General features: G+C 32.5%; 1 protein-coding gene across 2 annotated transcripts in view; it reads left to right on the top strand.

The window, feature by feature from the left end:
- The window catches only part of FSTL5 (follistatin like 5), a 747,693-nt gene that overhangs the window by 476,846 nt on the left and 252,561 nt on the right, over nt 1-18,286 (top strand). For both annotated transcript variants that reach the window (XM_025873977.2, XM_025873976.2), the window contains exon 7: nt 7,399-7,565. In XM_025873977.2, the coding sequence (XP_025729762.1) occupies nt 7,399-7,565 (167 nt within the window). The remainder of the gene's footprint in view (nt 1-7,398; nt 7,566-18,286) is intronic.

Below are 18,286 nucleotides of genomic sequence, written 5' to 3'. Positions count from 1 at the left end.
TAAATAGGCTTATTCTTCACATATTTCAGTTTAAAATTCAACTGTATATAATTTATTTGAAAGAAAGAAATTAAAGAAAATTGAACGGAAAAGTTGAATGGTAATTGCACTACATATATAAATCACAGAAGGAATATCAAAATCATGAATTAAAAAAAGAAAATGTGACTTACAATTGTTAACATGTAAAAGGTCTTGAAGTATTATCAAAATACAGTCCTGTCTATAATGTTTCATTGTCTTTATTACAGAGCTATACAGAGATTAAAAAATGAAATTCCAATTTTGCACAAGAATTTTTGCTTCATTGTTATATAGAAAATCTTATTGAAGTCTCTTTTTAAAATATCTTCCCATAACTTTTAAAACACTCCAATGACATAGGAAGATATGATGTTTTTGTTTTAACTAACTGATAAATACTTTATTTATGCTTTTCATTTTAAGTCCTTCTGGTTTCTTTTAGAACTTATGGCAGAAATAATTCTATTCTCACTTGTATTCTTAGAATTTTCCTGTCTAGCAGCTCTTTTTCTTCAGGATAAACTTAGGAATTTTTTATTCTATTCTATTCTATTTTTTACCAGATTCTTCTCTCCCAATTTAGAACTCTCCTTTTTTTTCCTTCCTCACCTCTGTCCAGTGTATTAAAGGTATCTTGATAATATATGCATTGCTACCTCTGTTTTTTTTTTTTTTTTTTTTTTTTTTTAATAACACCTAAACACTCTTATACTGTAGGCTTTTGCAAGGCACATGGCTCACTTGGAAACATGAATTGGCAGGGCAAGTTTGTGTAGATGAGGCTTTATTTACTAATGGAGAATGAAAGTATATATGTGAATTTACATTCTTTTTTAAGGAATATAAGAATTTCTGTTGCTTCATATTCTTCCAACACTTCCAACACTAGAATTTATAATTTATGCCAGTCTGAAAGTTTTGGCTTAAATTTGCATCTATCACCCTGATTACATATATTGTTAAATACCTTTTCAGATTTTCCTTACCCATATGGATTAACTAATTCATAGAATAGTTGTTCACGTCTTTGGTTGGTGGTTCTTTGGAATTGTCTTTTACTTACTAATTTTTAGGACATATTTATTAATTCTCTATATGAGATCTTTGTTAGTTTTGTGGATGGCAGGTATCTTTTCCTGCTTGGTGGGTTGCATTTTTGGTCTCTTAAAAGTACATTTTGAGGAATAGGTGATAAAAATTACGCTGTGGTTAAACTTATAAATCATTTCCGTTGTGATGAGTTTATTGTTGTTGTTTGTTTTGTGCTTTAAAAAATCTTTCTGTGCCCCAGGACTATGAAGATACTCTTTTATATTATCAGGCATTCTTGCAGTAACAAAAGTTAATGTTAAACTTTAACACTTACATTTAAACACCTTCTTTGCTCTCCTTTCCTTCATGCGTCTTTGAACTCTCATCTAGAAGCTTTTTCCTTCTGCCAGAAGAATATGCCTCAGAGTTTACCTTAAGACAAGTTTACTAGAGATAAACTTTCTTACTGTTTTTAAAAATATATTTATTTTCATTTTTATTTGTGTGTATAAAATTATAAGATTGATTTTATTTTGTTTCATCACTTAGAAGATATCATCCCACTAGCTTCTTGTTCCTATTTTTGCTAGTGAAATCAGTTATTTTCTGGGTCCACTTGCTGTGAAGGCAATCTTATTTTCTTATTTGCAAAATTTTAAGTATTTTCTTTCTCTTTGATTTTTTTTTTCAATTTCACTACTAAGTGTCTAGGTGTAGATTACTGTAGTTTTTCTTTTGCTTTGCTAGACTTTTGATGATCTTCAATCTATGGATTGGCGTCTTTCAACATTTATGGAAAATCCTCAGCTACTATTTCTTCAAATATTACTTCTGTTTCAGTTTCTTTGTTTTCTCCTTCTGGGGGTTCCACATGAACCTATTTTTATTACCCTCACCTGTATTTTCAAATCTTCATCCTTCTACATTTCATTCTGTATTGTTTCTTTTAATCTCTTCCTTAGTTTAGTAATTATCTTCTCTGCTATGCCTAATCTGTTCTTCAGCAGATCAGTTTAAATTCAGTTATTACATTTTCTACTTATGTTATTTCTATTGGCTCTTTCATGAATTTATAATGTTTATAGATCGTATATTTAAGGTCTTTGTCAAATTTTCTAAACTGATTTTATTTTCATAAACAGTACATTTTATAATCCTGGTGGGTTTATTACTATTGTATGCTCTTTCTGTTCATTCTCATCATGCTGTCTTCTATCATGGTGTATACCGTGTTATCCTTGACTGTTTGCTGGACATTTTATTTTAAGACTTGTTTATAATAATGATTAGATGACTAGAATGATATTATCTTACTATAGAAGGGAATATTTTATATTTTACGAGACGCCTAAATAAAAGTGAGCTGCAGTCCATACTATTCACTTGCAGAGTGAGGCATCTTAAAGTCCTAGCACAGAGAGGGTGGTAGTCCATTATTGCACCTACCCCCATATGCCTGGAGGAACAAAAAGCCACCAATGGGCATTTAAGCCTCAGTCATCTTCTCAAATTGGAAAAATTCCCAAAGCACTGTGTGAGTCAAGGTGCAATCTTATGTCTCTAAGTTACAGTTCTCTTCAAGATATAGATTGGGCAGTTCTTCACTGTCTTGTTACCTGTTTCATGAGGTAAGAATGGAAAAGAAAACATCTTTCATATAATCTTTTAAAAATATTATTTGTATTTATTCCAGGTTTGTTTGTTGCTATGCTACTTCTTCAGTGGAAGAGTTGGTCCAAATTATCCAATCCATTGCTACCAAAGAAATGTTTCTAGATCTCTTTTTAAATTTATTTTTTATTTGCAATGCACATTCTGATATAATCATACAATAGTGTACAGATAAGCAATTAGTATAAAAATTCTAGGCATTTTATCATAGTAAATTAGTGTATATCTTAACATGTCTAAATTAGGTAAGAATTAATATTTATTTTGAAATCACCTATTTCTTGACAAAAGATACCATCAGAATTTTCTAGTTAGTTAAGGAGTGTGTCATTGAATAAGTGTGGTTTTATTATGAGAATAGTTAATTATTCCATTTAGGATTTCTAAGTGTCCTTTTTTGTGATGCATTTCTGGCATAAGTATTTCATTTTATCTGTTTTTAATTAGTAATACTTTTAATGGGGTAGAGAAAGGAAAAACACATGTAATTTGAAAATGTTATGATAAAATTTCTTCTATGTTTTATTCCTATAATAGTATTTATAAGAATAATTAGGGCAATAAGATTATGAAACCAGTATTCAAATATTCAACATAAGTCTGTACTTAGGAACTTCAAAAGAACAGAATCCTATTTATGATAAATTACATTTTTCTGATGATTTTAAGAGAATTGATATTTAATCATAGTTACTAAAATCACCTTCTTTTTAATTGGAGTTTCACAAATATTCATATAATTTTATTCCTTTTTTGTACTATTTTTAGAACACATACTATTTTTACCCATGTTCCTATTACTATTTCTATCACCTAGTTGCTATTGGAATAAATGCTTCCTAAATACTTACCTGCTGTGGTTGAAGTTGTGCTCAACTGTACTTGTCTCTCTGGCTTTGGATTCTGCTAGAAGAGACTTAACAATTTTTCATTACTTTGAAAACAAGCTCTTAATATTCCTCTAAGGCAAGTTGTGAAAATGAGAATGTGCAGAAAGGGTTCCACAGGGAGATACTTTTTTACTTGCCTCTTCCCTTTCCCAAGTAATAAAAAGAAAAAACTGATCTAGAAATGGCATTAGTAGTCTTCATAACATGAGATTAGAAGAAATACCACAGCTAGAGCTCTGATTTCTTTCCTTGGATACCGAAGTGTCCTGCAGTAGGAGGCAAAGTTTATAGGTCAAAAGAAGTACTGAAGTTTTAAAGAAACAATACCATCTGTTATACCTAGCCTATGTGTTTTTATGTTTTTATCTTTGTTCAAGACATCAACTGACTTTTGATATCATGTGATACACGATTTTACTTAAAGAAGACTTTTCATATGTGCATTATCATTGGAGCTGAAAAGATGGAGGAGGGTACAAAAATGGTAGACCTTATTTTCTGCAAAGCAGTTGTCTCTACATAACTAGCATAAGATGTGGATAGAATGCCAAAGAATGAAATATGCTATCATTAATGTATATCTATGAAAATGTAGATTAGTACTAATTAATAAGAAATTAAATTTTCAATATTTTTCTTGGGAACTCAGTTCTAAAGAGACAACTCTGAACACTAAATATACACAAACACTCAAAGACAACATACCTGTACTAATAACTCTTAAAATAAATCTTAAATTGGCTTACAAATTGATCTGTAGTTATTGTTTTAGGTTGTTAATGCATTTCTAGAAATAATCACCATTTCTTTATAAAACATAAATCCGATATGCTTTATGTGTACTTTCTTCACCGTTAAAACGTGTTTCATAAAATTTAGAATATAAGAATAAAAGTGTGAGATTAAATCTTTGTTAATAGCTATCAGAAAGACTAGTAAAGATAAGCATGACAATTTTGTAGATAAAAGACATTTTGCTGCTATATTTATTTAAGGAAAAAAAGCACTTGATTTTGAGAAGTAGCAAGTGGACATAATTGGCTTTGTGTATGTAGTTCTATATGAGATATTAGGGAAGAGGATAAATGTATATGTAGCATGAAATATGCAGGAAAAAATTATAAAGAGTTTTCAAAATACATATCATTATTATAAATACATATTACTGAGATAGTTTTAAAAATAATTTTAAAATGTAATCTCCAAATTAGAGAAAAACTTTTATTGTGCAAGTTAATATGCCCTGGGTGAATAGTAATTCTTATTTCTCATTATGCATCCTCTCAAAAAAAATTACGTTTTAGAAAGATGTCCCACATTGTTATGCCAAATCTCAGCATTTACTCTAACATGTTCATATTGTCTAATTAGCATTGTTAATGTGTAACTACTAAAAGCACAACTAATATGAATGGCCTGAGACCTAATACCAGATGTAGGAGGTTAGTGAAAAGATTGCAAGGTGACTTAGTAGCAACTGTATTTCTAAATGTCAGAGTAGCCAATATTAACATGCTGATTTTAGAACCAGATGTCCCATTATTTCTTACATGATTTTATGAGAAACCAGAAGCTGGAATTCAGAAATGTTAATGAAAACTTATTAATAATCTTTATAATACTCTACATGATGTTATTACTTTTATAATTCTCCCTTTTTCTATAAGTTTGTAATATTTAAGAAAAAGACCTAGGGACGCCTGGGTGGCTCAGTTGGTTAAGTGTCCAACTCTTGACTTCAGCTCAGGTCATGATCTCTGGGTTGTGAGATTGAACTCCACATCAGGCTCCATCCTCAGTGAAGAGTCTGCTTGAGATTCTCTCTCCCTCTCTGCCCCTACCCCCCTCACTCTTTCTTTCAAATGAATAAATAAAATCTTAAAAAGAAAAGACCTAAAGAAACACTGTGTCTGCAAATTTCAAATGTTTTCTATGCCTAATTGGCCAAATATATTTTAGTGATTTTATAGAAAGGAAGGAAGGAAGGAAGGAAGGAAGGAAGGAAGGAAGGAAGGAAGAAAGAAAGAAAGAAAGAAAGAAAGAAAGAAAGAAAGAAAGAAAGAAAGAAAGAAAAACAGTATGAGTAGTAAAAGAAGATTAAGCATATTGCCTATGTTCTTATTGCTCAAGAATCATTGAAATAAAATGTGAATAGGGATAAATGTCATTAGGGAACATTAGGCTGTCAATACAAATGACTGAGCAAGGTTCTTGTTAACAGTTTGTATCATTTCTATAAGTGATGTCATGACAAAAATAATAAACTTGGGCTGAGTCTCTCTCATAGGGTTTTTCGATTTCAAAGGCATGCCTGCCCCCTTCTTTGACAATACAAGACACTGCTGCCTTAAGTCATTAAGGCTTTTAGATTTAGACACTAGATCTTATACAACAAGTAAGAGTCAGTTTATTTCATTTATATTCATCAGCTAATGGTGTGGCAGGCAGGGTTCATGACAATAGAGATCATTTAACATTGCATGTGGGAGATTGTATGTTCAGTCCTGGTCTTTCAATACAAAAATGTATGCCTTTTTTGACATGACAATTTGTGATGGTACCAAAAAATAAAGTAACTGTTTACTGAATAGTTGCATTCTATAAAATGTATTTGATTGGCATTTTTCTGTCTTCTCAAGACATGGGATTCCACAAGAGAGAAAAAGAAGGTAGAATAGTGAAAGGAAAGAAAAGGGGTTTGCGGAGGAGACAGCAAAGATTGCACCTGATACATATTTATTGCATATTAAAAGCCACCACTTTTCTATACTCAATGCCCCCATGAAAAATATCATCAATCACAACAAAGAAACAAAAGACCATCATTGTCCCCCCCGCCCATTGAAATTTCATTTCAGAATATTGATTTGTGATATTCTAACCTGGCTAAGACTGAGCAAAGTCAAAATGCAATCAGTGTAGAAAAGTTAGTGTCTGTGAATGTCAACTGATGAGGACTAATGGGAAGCTTTCGCGTGGGTGAAAACCCGTAGGATTATCTAGTCATCTCTCATGATAATCCACAATGACAGACTTGTTAATTCCCATAGCTGGTAAAGATTGCCTGAAAACAGAAAAGGAAAGCCAGATCCAGTTTACAAATTATATTTTCTGATTCGGCATGATTATTAGGAGAAATGTGTTGAATAGTTAAAAATATTATATTTAACTTTAAAATTTAAGGATCAGGAAGCAACTGTATTGTCCCAACATTGTTTGGCTGATAAAGGCAGCTGACAGCATCTCACTTAATTGCCGTGTGGTTGGTGAACTTGAGTTTTCCCTCCATCAACTTCCCAAATAAATCTTATCCCTTTAGAGTCAATTTGTGTTTCCCAGCATAATGATGCATTTTACCGATTCAGCATTCTCTGAAGCCAGCCAGCAATGATCTCACCTCACCTACAATATAAATCTATCAGTGAATAAACAACATCATTTTTATTTCAATGCCGATGACACACTACATGTCGATTTGGCAGTTAAATAATTTATCTCTCTTTTGGGTGCAGTCTGCCAGGCTTATTATAACTCTACTTCTGATATTCATTTCATGTTTAATAGTTCTTTTCCTCATGAGGATGCTTGTCAATCAATTAAATTGAAATGTCATTCTGACCTTTTATTGGAAACAATTTATTCTTTTTTTCCATTTCATCACAAGCTTTTTTTGCATTTTATTCAAACTAAAAGCCTTAATTACTAATATTCAGAAACTTTATACTAATTAACCTTATAAAACTACATGCTCATCAACATTACTGACACTTTATCTTTCCAGAGGTTATCCAGTTGAGTCTGCCTGAAGATCAGAAACTAAGCATTACAGCGGCAACTGTGGGGCAAAGTGCTGTTCTGAGCTGTGCCATTCAGGGGGCATTGAGACCCCCCATCATCTGGAAAAGGAACAATATTATTCTAAATAATTTAGATTTGGAAGACATCAATGTGAGTACATAAATAGATGTTGCTTTATAATTTGTGTGTTTCATATGATATACTCTAGACTTTGTGAAGTCTGAGCAGCTTAATGAATATTGGATGTAGGGTAGAAGAAGATTATTGGAATATTGTCATATCCACACTACTGACTGGTAGGTGCACTATAGATCATTTGAAATTATCCAAATCACTTGTGTAGATGTAGTAATCAGGTTATGTAGCACTGTATTAGTGGGATCATATCAACTTAAACCAATTCTGTCTGATTGTCAGAATTTCTACAATTATCAACCATTAATCTTTATGTATTTGCTATTATGGTTGAGGTGTTAGATTGGGTAAAGGAAGTTTTTGCTTCAAATACTTCATAGTGTATTAGAAATAATAAACATTAATCAAGCAATAAATGGTTTATTTTTCTAAAATGAAATTGGAATAAATTCCTCCAATCAGGTTCACTCCTAGAGACCCAGAATCTTAAACTCAATTTGAAAGGGTACGGCTTTGAAAATGAAACAGAAACAGGGTATTCATCTGTATCTTCCATGCTATGTGTTCCAAGTGAGGTTTAAAAAGTATACATCATCCTAGATGATGAAAAGACGTAAAAATTGTGTGATATGGGATACCCATGGAAATGACATAGGGCAATCCTTTGTCTTAGTGATTTGGGGATTTTATGATCTCTATGCACATAAATTTCAGTTATCTTCTTATTATTGCTCAAGAAAGCCATCACCTGTTCGTTCATTCTTTGTTGCTTCATAAAGCAACCTCTAAAGAAATATTCTTGTTTAATGTCCTCAAATGATTCAAAACAGAAGCTTTCCAATTTTAATTGCTGACCAAGACTTCATTGTGTAAGCAAGAGCAGGGAATCACAGGTGCTTTATGGAATTCGCTCTCCCCATCCATCCTTCCTGGTGAGTGCTGTGGCTGCAGATCTTACTTGCAAGGACAACAGTGATGAAAGTTCTGGAGTTGGTCAGTATTCAGCTTCAATTGGATCTTCATGGGTCAATCTCAACATGGGGCTTGTGCTTTTTTCCTGGCTTCTCATTCCCTAAGGATGACACTAGTGGTGGATATCCTATGACCTCCCTAATATCTTCATTAAATGACATTCTTGCTCAAAACTAGCTAGAATGGGTTCTATTGTTTGCCCCTAAGAATGTTGTCTAAATAATTTTATGGTTTTAGTAAGTTGAGAAACATCTGCAGTTATATCTTCGTAAAATATATGTTTATCATTAGACATAGATTTTGGATGTGTTGAAAGATCAAGATGACCTTACTATTGTAAAATACATTCTGGGGCGCCTGGGTGGCTCAGTCGGTTAAGCGTCTGCCTTCGGCTCAGGTCATGATCCCAGAGTCCTGGGATCGAGCCCCACATTGGGTTCCCTGCTCAGCGGGAAGCCTGCTTCTCCCTCTCTCTCTCTGCCCCTGCTTGTGTTCCCTCTCTCGATGTCTCTCTCTCTCTGTCAAATAAATAAACAAAATATTCAAAAAAAACAATTCTCTAAAAAAAAAATACATTCTTTGTTTATAAGCAAAGAGGACTTTCGAAACTTCCAGATATGAGTCAGTTTTATACCCAAGTTATTGGGTATAAATTATACAAAGTATATATTTGTTCCCACAAGAGTGGGTTTAATTCCCATTAAATTATGTAAGGTTAAAATTATCAGTGCTTTTCATGTCAAAGAAATCAATGACAATTTTCAATATTCTTTCTGATTCTTTAATATATATTAGGTAGGATTTAACATATATTTACCTAGGCAACACATAAATACTTTCTGATTGCAAATGATTAAAATAATACAGACATTTTTTTTAAAAGCATAATTACCCCTCCTTTTTTATATCTACTTATTCCCATTCTTAAGTGCAGAAGAAATCCTGTGAGTACATTTTTAATCTCCCTCCATGCATTGCAAATATAATTTTATTTATTTAGTAGGATAGAGTCATATTAATTCTCATTATATCACTACTTCATTATCTTATTAGCCCTAAAGACAACTCCATGAAGCAGGGAAGCTTTTTTTAAGCAGTGAATCTTACCTTCATTTGCATATGTGAGGATTTATGCTAAGAGAGTTGTTCACCCAAGGTTGTTAAAGGAGTAAGTGGTAGTGCTGGAATGTTTATATGGCATGATTGACTTCAGTTCCTGAGCTTCACTGCTGCCTGGAAGTGAGATGGTCTGTCATTTTCTGCTACCCTTTGCAAAATGTATCCCAAATAATTCTGGCCCCTATCCATTACTAATAGGTTTTATCGTCTGTGCTATTATGTGTGGGGCTGACTGATATTCACTTGATGTTAGAAGCCTTTCATTTGGCCTGTCTTCTGTTTTGGACCCAATGAACAAAAGAACACTACTGAACTACTGGAAGCAGTGACACAGTGGTTTGCAAAATGGGCTGGGGATTCAGACTGTCTGGATTCCAATTAATATTCAGTCTCTTGGGAGTGATATGTCCTCAAGGTATTTAACCTGCCTATGCCCCACTTCCCTATCTGTAAATCGAAGATAACAGTAGAATGAGGTCATTTTTGCATGAGAACTAATGAGATAAGCCATTTTAAACTGGTAATACTCTGAGTCACAGGGTAAATGTTCTTTGCCTTCTCTTCTCTCTTGTCGTCCTCTTCCTCTTCTTTCTCTCTTCCTAATATAGGTTTCAACAGAAACACTCAACCTGCCTAAAACAACAGGAATTCAATGTTAGGACACATACGGTAGGAAGAGAGTTTGGGACTAACAGGAAATGCCCCCCCCAAATTTGTTCCAATTATAGTCACTGAAACTGGAAGATTTTTTTTTTTCTATTCAATGCAGCTTTAGGAATCATACCGACTTAACTTCCTACTAGCAATCTTGTATTAATCTCTGCTCTGAAGATATCCCATTAAATTCACTCGGCTACTATACATACATATATTTTCCATCGTATATGTGTCCTCAGTCCTTCTTCTGCCTAAGTTCCTGCAATAGATAATTGGTTTACTTTGATCTTTCTGCTTTGGGTGCAACTTGGCACACAAACTACAATTCTGGCATTATTGTGATTGAGCCTGAGTCGTAATCCTGGTCCGATGAGCTATGACCCAGGAATGCAGATGAGGAGCTGTGAGGTTTAGAACATGACTCTCCTGTTGGCCTTGCTTCTCTTGAGCTGGTTCTTAGATTCCAATCCTAGTTTTGCCACTTATTAGCTATGCAATCACAATGAATTGATTGAAGCAATTTAAGTTACAGTCTCTTCATCTATAAAAGAAGGATTGTCATAAAATTCCATGGTGCATACCAGGTTGAACATAAAATATAAGTTATTTATTTTATCACTATCAGTAGTTTGATTCAATATGGCATTGCTGATCATGCTTAATAACAAATGTAAAGCCCTATGAAAACATTACTTTGAAATAACCTGATGTAATTTATATTATTTTGACTTTCAACAACTTTAAAAGTAGACTTGCTAGATAAAATGCAGAACTCACAGATACATTTGGATTTCAGATATACAATAAATATTTTATTCACTATAGGTATGTACCAAATATTGCACGGGATATACCTCCTACAAGAATCATTCTTGTCTGTCTGAAGTTCAACTTTAGTTAGGTGCTGCATTTTATTTACTGTGTCTGGCATTCTCTTAACATGAAAGTCAAGTTGGCTTAAATACTGCATGAAACCATTTTCTTACAAAAGATACGGTGGCTTACATCACTGAGATTAAAAGTTGGAACTGTTAAAAGTTCATGTGAATTTAATACATTGGCTTTGTAGATTCCTTATTTTTTTCCCATCTTAACATTCATTCTGTGATTTTTGCTTCTTTTACATCTGTCTAACCTGTTAGTAGTTGTGCCTTGCATTTAGAAGAGACTAGGAAAAATAGTGGATTAAATTCACAGGAGTTTATTCTTTCATAAAATACACCTTCCATAGCTGGCATGATTGCTCCATGAAGCATCTGGACCTCAATCTTCTATCTTCTTTTCTGGCATTCTAAGAACTTGGCTTTTATCGTTAAGGTCATCTCAGGGATCAAGAGGGCTGTTGGAGCTCCAGCCACCAATCTATATTCCATCATTCTGCAGTCCAGACCCACAGCAGTACAAAGCAGGTAAAAGATAAAGGAACTTATTCCTGGAAGTCCCGCAACTGTTTATGGGTCACCGATGAGCAATAACTGCAATAACTGTACTAGGGAGACTTGTAAATACCACTGTTTAGCTAGGCGTACTGCTCAGCCTTCTGTTACAAAGGAGGAGCAGGAGGGCAATCTCTACTTCTCTATCCACAGCCATCTAAGAGGATAGAAGATGTTCTACTTTTTTCTTTATACTTTTATTTTGTTTTGTTTTTCAGCATTGATTAAATATGATTATCCATCTGAATTCAAATCTGAGCAGCTCTGCACACCAACTCTGTTCCTTTGGTAGTTTTATCAGTCCTCAACTTATTTCTTTGATTGTGAATTTTGCATTTATAGGCCTCTCATTAAGTATTCTACTAAGTTTTATTTATTTACTTATTTTTCATTCAGTCTAATGATTTTTTCTGATCATTCTTTTTTTAAATGTATTGAAATTCAATTAATTAATATAGAGTGTATTATTAGTTTCAGAGATAAGAGTTCAGTGATTCAGCAGTTTCTCCGATCATTCTTAAGATGGTTCTATCCTGGGATGCCTGGGTGGCTCAGTTGGTTAAGGGTCTGCCTTCAGCTCAGGTCATGATCCCAGGGTCCTAAGATCAAGTCCTGCACGGACTTTCTGCTTGTGCTTTCTCTCTCTCTCTGACAAATAAATAAATAAAATCATAAAAAAAAAAGGAAAAAGATAGTTTTATCCCTCTGGCTTATCTGAAGTGATTCTCACCATGTACAGTTAACATCCACTTAAAGCAAAGCATTCTCTTAAAAAAATGATAAATAAACACAGACAATAAACCAGTTGAAATAATCACTTTAATTCAAATCAAAATCCAATTGCAGGTGTGGCAGTGTGCATATTAGTTTTTGTTTGTTTTTAATGCTACATCTCCTCAAAAGTATGTACTTGGCAGAACAAACACTGGGAGATAACATATCACAGCATAATAAAAAATCAATCAAAATTAAAAACTTTAATAAAATAAAATTTTATTTTATTGTATTTTTATTTTAACATGTCTGCATTTTTAAAGCCATTGAATGCTTAATATAGAATACTATAACTTATTCTGATAAAAAAAATGTTTCAGAATATGTACTGAACTTCAAATTTAGAAGTCAAATCCCCAAGTCATACTTAGTTCCCAAAGACTGAAAGAAGTGATTTTAGTAGTAGAGAATTCTGACTCTGTTACTCAGTTTTAATACTTACAGCAGTGTAAAGATATAACTTTTTCCCTTAAATCTATGAATTTTAAAATTCTCATATGTACAAAAGGGGCATTTTTACCCTTTAGGTTATTCATTGATAACAGAACCCAAATTATGTATCACTAATAAAAACAATTTTGTTAGCCAAATTTCATTTTAACTTTTTTTTTAAAGATTTATTTATTTATTTGAAAGAGAGAGAGAATGAGAGAGAGAGTGAGCACATGAGAGGGGGGAGAGTCAGAGGGAGAAGCAGACTCCCTGCTGAGCAGGAAGCCCGATGTGGGACTCGATCCTGGGACTCCAGGATCATGACCTGAGCCGAAGGCAGTCGCTTAACCAACTGAGCCACCCAGGCGCCCCTCATTTTAACTTTTTAGAAACCTATAGTGTTCTATTTTAATATGGAACCTATTGGAGTATAACATCAAAACTAGTTATTAAAAAGGAAGTTATCGACTTTTTTCTTTGCTAGACTATAAACAATCCATTTCTTTTAACTCCTTAATGAAAAATGTAGACATTTAATGTTTGTAATATAATACATCATTCACCATGTAATTTTTATCACTAATTTATTTGTAATATAAGCCTGAGGCCATTGTGGCTCTTAAAATCCAAGGGGAATTGGAGAATATTTATGATTCGAAATCTTCCAAGCCAAAGAATGCAAAGAACATTGGCAAGGATAAAACTGTTGGATTTCTTCCACAAATATCAAATATGCAGCATGCATTCATTTTCTACCTATATAATTGTTAAATGGGTGAAATTACATGTGATCATAAACATTGCCTAAGAGCATGCTGCTTTAAAATGAATATTACTCCTAAATTACTTTGTTCTGCTTATATAATGGAACACTGAATATTATAATTCACTTCTTAAGAAAGTATTAAAATCAGTAATTTAAATAATATTTTAAAATATCTTTGGCTCTATTTTTTTGAACTTATTCTTGCAAATAGCAATATATAAAAATGAAATGTTCATGTGTGGATCAGTAAATGAAATATTCACATATTAGTTTGTGAGTACCAGGTTATGTATTTTTTTTAATTTTTAAAATTTCCAGTTCAGTTTTCAAAGTTGTGACAGATCATGTTATTTTAATAAGTTTATGAAGAATATTAACACAGAAACATGACTACTATGACATTCTTTTTTTCTCAATAAGAACTTTTGCTAAATATCGATATAGATTCATTCTTTAAATTGATGAAGCTATTTTTTTTCATCATATGTCTGAACCCATGGCTTCAACTACTATATTTAAGCTGATACATTTTGTTACAATCTATTTAAAATTTCTCTCTCTCTCTTTCTTTTTCTTTTTTTTTTTTTTTGTTTGAATGTGTGAAATCTGATGAAAGAAAGATGTTGGGGTTCAGAGCTAATGTCCAAGAAAGAATTCTTGAAACATCTTTGGAGCAAAAAGGTGTTTTATTAAAGGATGAGGACAGGACCCATGGGCAGAAAGATTGCACTGGGGTCATGGAGGAGTGGCTGATTAAATACTTTCAAGTGGGAGGGGGTTAGGGACAGCTTAAGTCTCTAAGGAATTTTGGAAGCAAGGTTTCCAGGACCTTGAGGGGGCTAGCTATTGTTGGGAAAAGGTCATTTATTACTGTCTAGTAAAACCATAGTCATGAGACCCTTCAGATGTTTATCGGTGGGCCATATGCTTGGGGGCTGACTGCCATCATGCGTTTTGAGGGGTAGAGATAAAAGAAGTCTCCAAAGGTATTTTTATATGTTAGACTTGCAGGATCCTGGGGGTTGTGCTAGGATTGCCTTTTGCCCTTAATGAAGTATTAACATGGAGGCAGCTGAGCTCCAAAAAGAATGTCACTCTGCCTGTTTCAAGGAAGTGTCAGTGGGCTGTAAATAGTAAGGAAATTTAATTCTTTTGCCTCTGTTTTCCACATCAAAATCCAGACCAATTATCTTTATCCTCAAACTGCAATATTTGCAGTGTTTCCTATTCCATGTCAATGTAGCCAGAAAACTGAGTCCTGCTCAAGTTCTCTCTCAATTTGTCCCTCAAATCTGATCTGTTACAAAACCTTGTGAATTTAACTTTTTTAAATTTATCTTAAATCTCTTCTGTCATCTCATTTCCACTATGGCTGCCTTAGTTTAAGTTTATAATTTCTCACCTTCAAACTTGATCCTTTCCTACTGAGACTGCCCCTCCATTTAAACCTGCACTTCATATTACAGGCAGACAGCGCTTCATAAAATTTACATTTGGCCATTTTGCATTCCTCTTTAAAACCCTTTAATGGCTGCTTGTAGCTTTCATGAAAAAAAAGAAAAAGATTCAAATTATTTAGCTTATTCTGGAAAGCCTATTTCTTTATTAATTCTTCGTACTATTCATACATATTCATTCTTTCCTACAACCCCTCCAAAACACTAGCTGCTTTCTGACTATTAAGTTGTGTTATTATTGCCATTCTCAAACACATTCTTCTCTCTACTGGAAAACCTTCCCTTGTCTTTTTAATTTACCTAAATCCAATGCATTCTTTACAAATAGATAAATGTTTCTTATGCCTAAATTTGACTTTTTTTTTCAAGTTCTTTGTCAAGCAATTACCATACTTATAGCATATAATAGAACTATTAACATTTTTGCCTTTCGTCTCTAGACTAGAAACTCTGAGCTCAAGAACCTTTACATATTCAACTTTGGATTATGATGTTAGCCCTGTACTGACACCTAGGAGATAATAAAATTCAAATGTGCAAATAACAAATGACATAGTGATATTTTTAATATCCACAATTATGCATTATTGAGTTTATTTGTATACTTTTATATTACATGTTGCTAGAGACTTTATTTATTTCCTGTAGCTACATGCAGGGTTATCAATCAACTGATGTTTATTGGCAGTCAATCATTTAAGCCTAACATGCCTCAACAATTTTTGGATTCCATTTCTTTAATAACATTTCTTATTAAGCATATTGATTTTTTACTACAGTTTCAATTTAATCTCCTATCATATGCAATAAGGGGCGGGAATAAAAAGATGAAGGGCAACACAGATTTGGTCATTATTTAATCTTCATGTATTCAACAAATACTGATTTAACTGGTACAATTTTCCAGGCACTCAGTTAAATGCTGAGGAAATACCTATAAGAGACACCATTCCAGTCTTGAAAATCTTACAGATTAAAGGAATCAAAAAAGAATACAACTGCATTATATTTAATAATGCAGTATGAAAGTTTCATAAATACAGATCTTCCTGACTTGGAGCTATGGCTCAATGCTGCTCAGAATCACCAGAGAGTATTAGTACCACACTGGGCTAGCCCAGGAAAATATCAAAATTAAAATTTGAAGTATGGTGTTCACAAAAGTGTATCGCTTTCACACCACGATAAAGTTGAAAAATCATAAGTTGGAGGCCAACTATATATATATATATGTTTATTTTATATGCAAATATATAAATAATAGAAAAGGGAAGTCAAATTTAAGTTGCAGAGTCACAGAAGACTTCTAAAAATAAACTAGTCTTACGGTGGAGAGTAGAGCTAGATGAAGGAGTGGCAGACAGGTATTGTTAGCAAAGAGTACATCAGGCTTGAGGTAGCATGGTATATTTAATGGAGTTATGTATAAGAGTTAGCAAAGATAATAGGTTAATAAAGGGCTTCAAATTATTAATATATTGATAAAGGGTTTGAATATATTAAAGAAAACCAGGTTCTTGCATTTGATTATAGAGGTGTACATTTACATTTATAACATATGACACAATGATGATGATGGATGGATACTTAATATTTGACAAACATTGAAATGTATCATTAAAAAATATATTTACTTACTTTGCAACACAAGAGAAACCAACATATTTATACTTATACACAAGATGATGTTTAAGTTGATTTTTAACTGCAGAATTTCAATAATAATTTTGGTTCTTTTTACAGTTTATCTTTCTCCAGTCATCTTGGTCCATATTTGCAGATAGAACTATAATTTAAACAAATAATACATCTATAAAATTTTAAGCAACTTTTCTGTTTCATATCAAAGGAGAATAGCAAGTACCATTTAAAGGATATATAACTAATGCCAATTGATCTTACAGACCTCCTAAAGTACATACCATTCATTTCACAGTAGACTTTTCATTGCCCTCTAATTATAGTTAACTTATTCCTAACCTTTTAAATAATGCCCAGCTTGTAAGAGCTATATATTGCTGCACAATTTATTTAAAAAAAAAACTGAGGGGCAATTCTATGGTTTAAATGCTTCACAGCCATCAACAATCATAAGGTTCAAAATCAAAATCTTATATAATTTAAGGCATAATAGGTCAAGATAGTTTAATATAGAAAGACAACCCATTCACTTTAACAGTAATTGTTGATTCTTACTTTATTTATCTTTCTCCTTTTGTGCAAGAAGCAAAAGTTACAGTTTAATCTAAAATAAAGAAATAGTGTCATACTGTCTTGTAACAGTATTCAAATATGCTATCAACATTATCCTTCTGAGTACTCAATGTTTTAGAGAGGGAAATTTAAGAAGGCTATTAGAAGTGATAACCAAAAGAAAAGAAGTTGTAAAATCCAGTTTTGTTGTTCCTTCAAGGATTTATTTCATTTCTGTTCAATTAGCAGGATTTTGGCAGAGGCTGGGAATTTATCATATATTTTCTTCCTAACAGTATACACTATTAAAATAAGACAAAAACACTATTAATAAAGAAAACTTTTTAAATTTTTTTTTGTTCACTCAAGGAACTTGATGCAGAGGTATGTGAAATCAGTTATATTAATGAAGCATATTAATTGGCAATTGCTTATAAATTACCATTTTTCCTACTGAAAATGAATTATATTTATGATAGATAACTCTAGTAAACATTCTTAAATTTATATAACCAATGTTCAAATATATTTGTGCTGATATTATTGTGATTTATAAAACCTTCTTTCAATGGGTGAAATGCATTGTGATTTTACAATTTTTGTCTAAAAATAATTAACTAGCTATTGTCCCAAAGGCAGATATTAATTCCTCCCTTATTTTATTCATTTCTGTTCCTCTATGGCATATGTAAGTCTAATGATTTAGCTTGAATGTGATCCTTTGACAACTTATCAATGAATATTTACAGAGTCAACAAATATGTATGAGTTAATAGCATATTCACTCATACATATTATATGGTCTATGATTCTAGAGTTTATAGGTATGAGTTACTTTAATTTATGGCAAGAAAAATTGGCATCAAAAATAAAGACAATTTTCAGTGTATGAGGTGAACAAGGACAATATAATTTTTAGAGAGAAACAAA

This window comes from Callorhinus ursinus, unplaced genomic scaffold, assembly GCF_003265705.2.
Source record: "Callorhinus ursinus isolate GAN/ISIS: 27379988/994484 unplaced genomic scaffold, GSC_fseal_2.0 scaffold4, whole genome shotgun sequence".
Classification (NCBI taxonomy): Eukaryota; Metazoa; Chordata; class Mammalia; order Carnivora; family Otariidae; genus Callorhinus; species Callorhinus ursinus.
The sequence above is the reverse complement of the archived record's forward strand: the minus strand, read 5'-3'. Positions and strand labels throughout refer to the sequence as shown.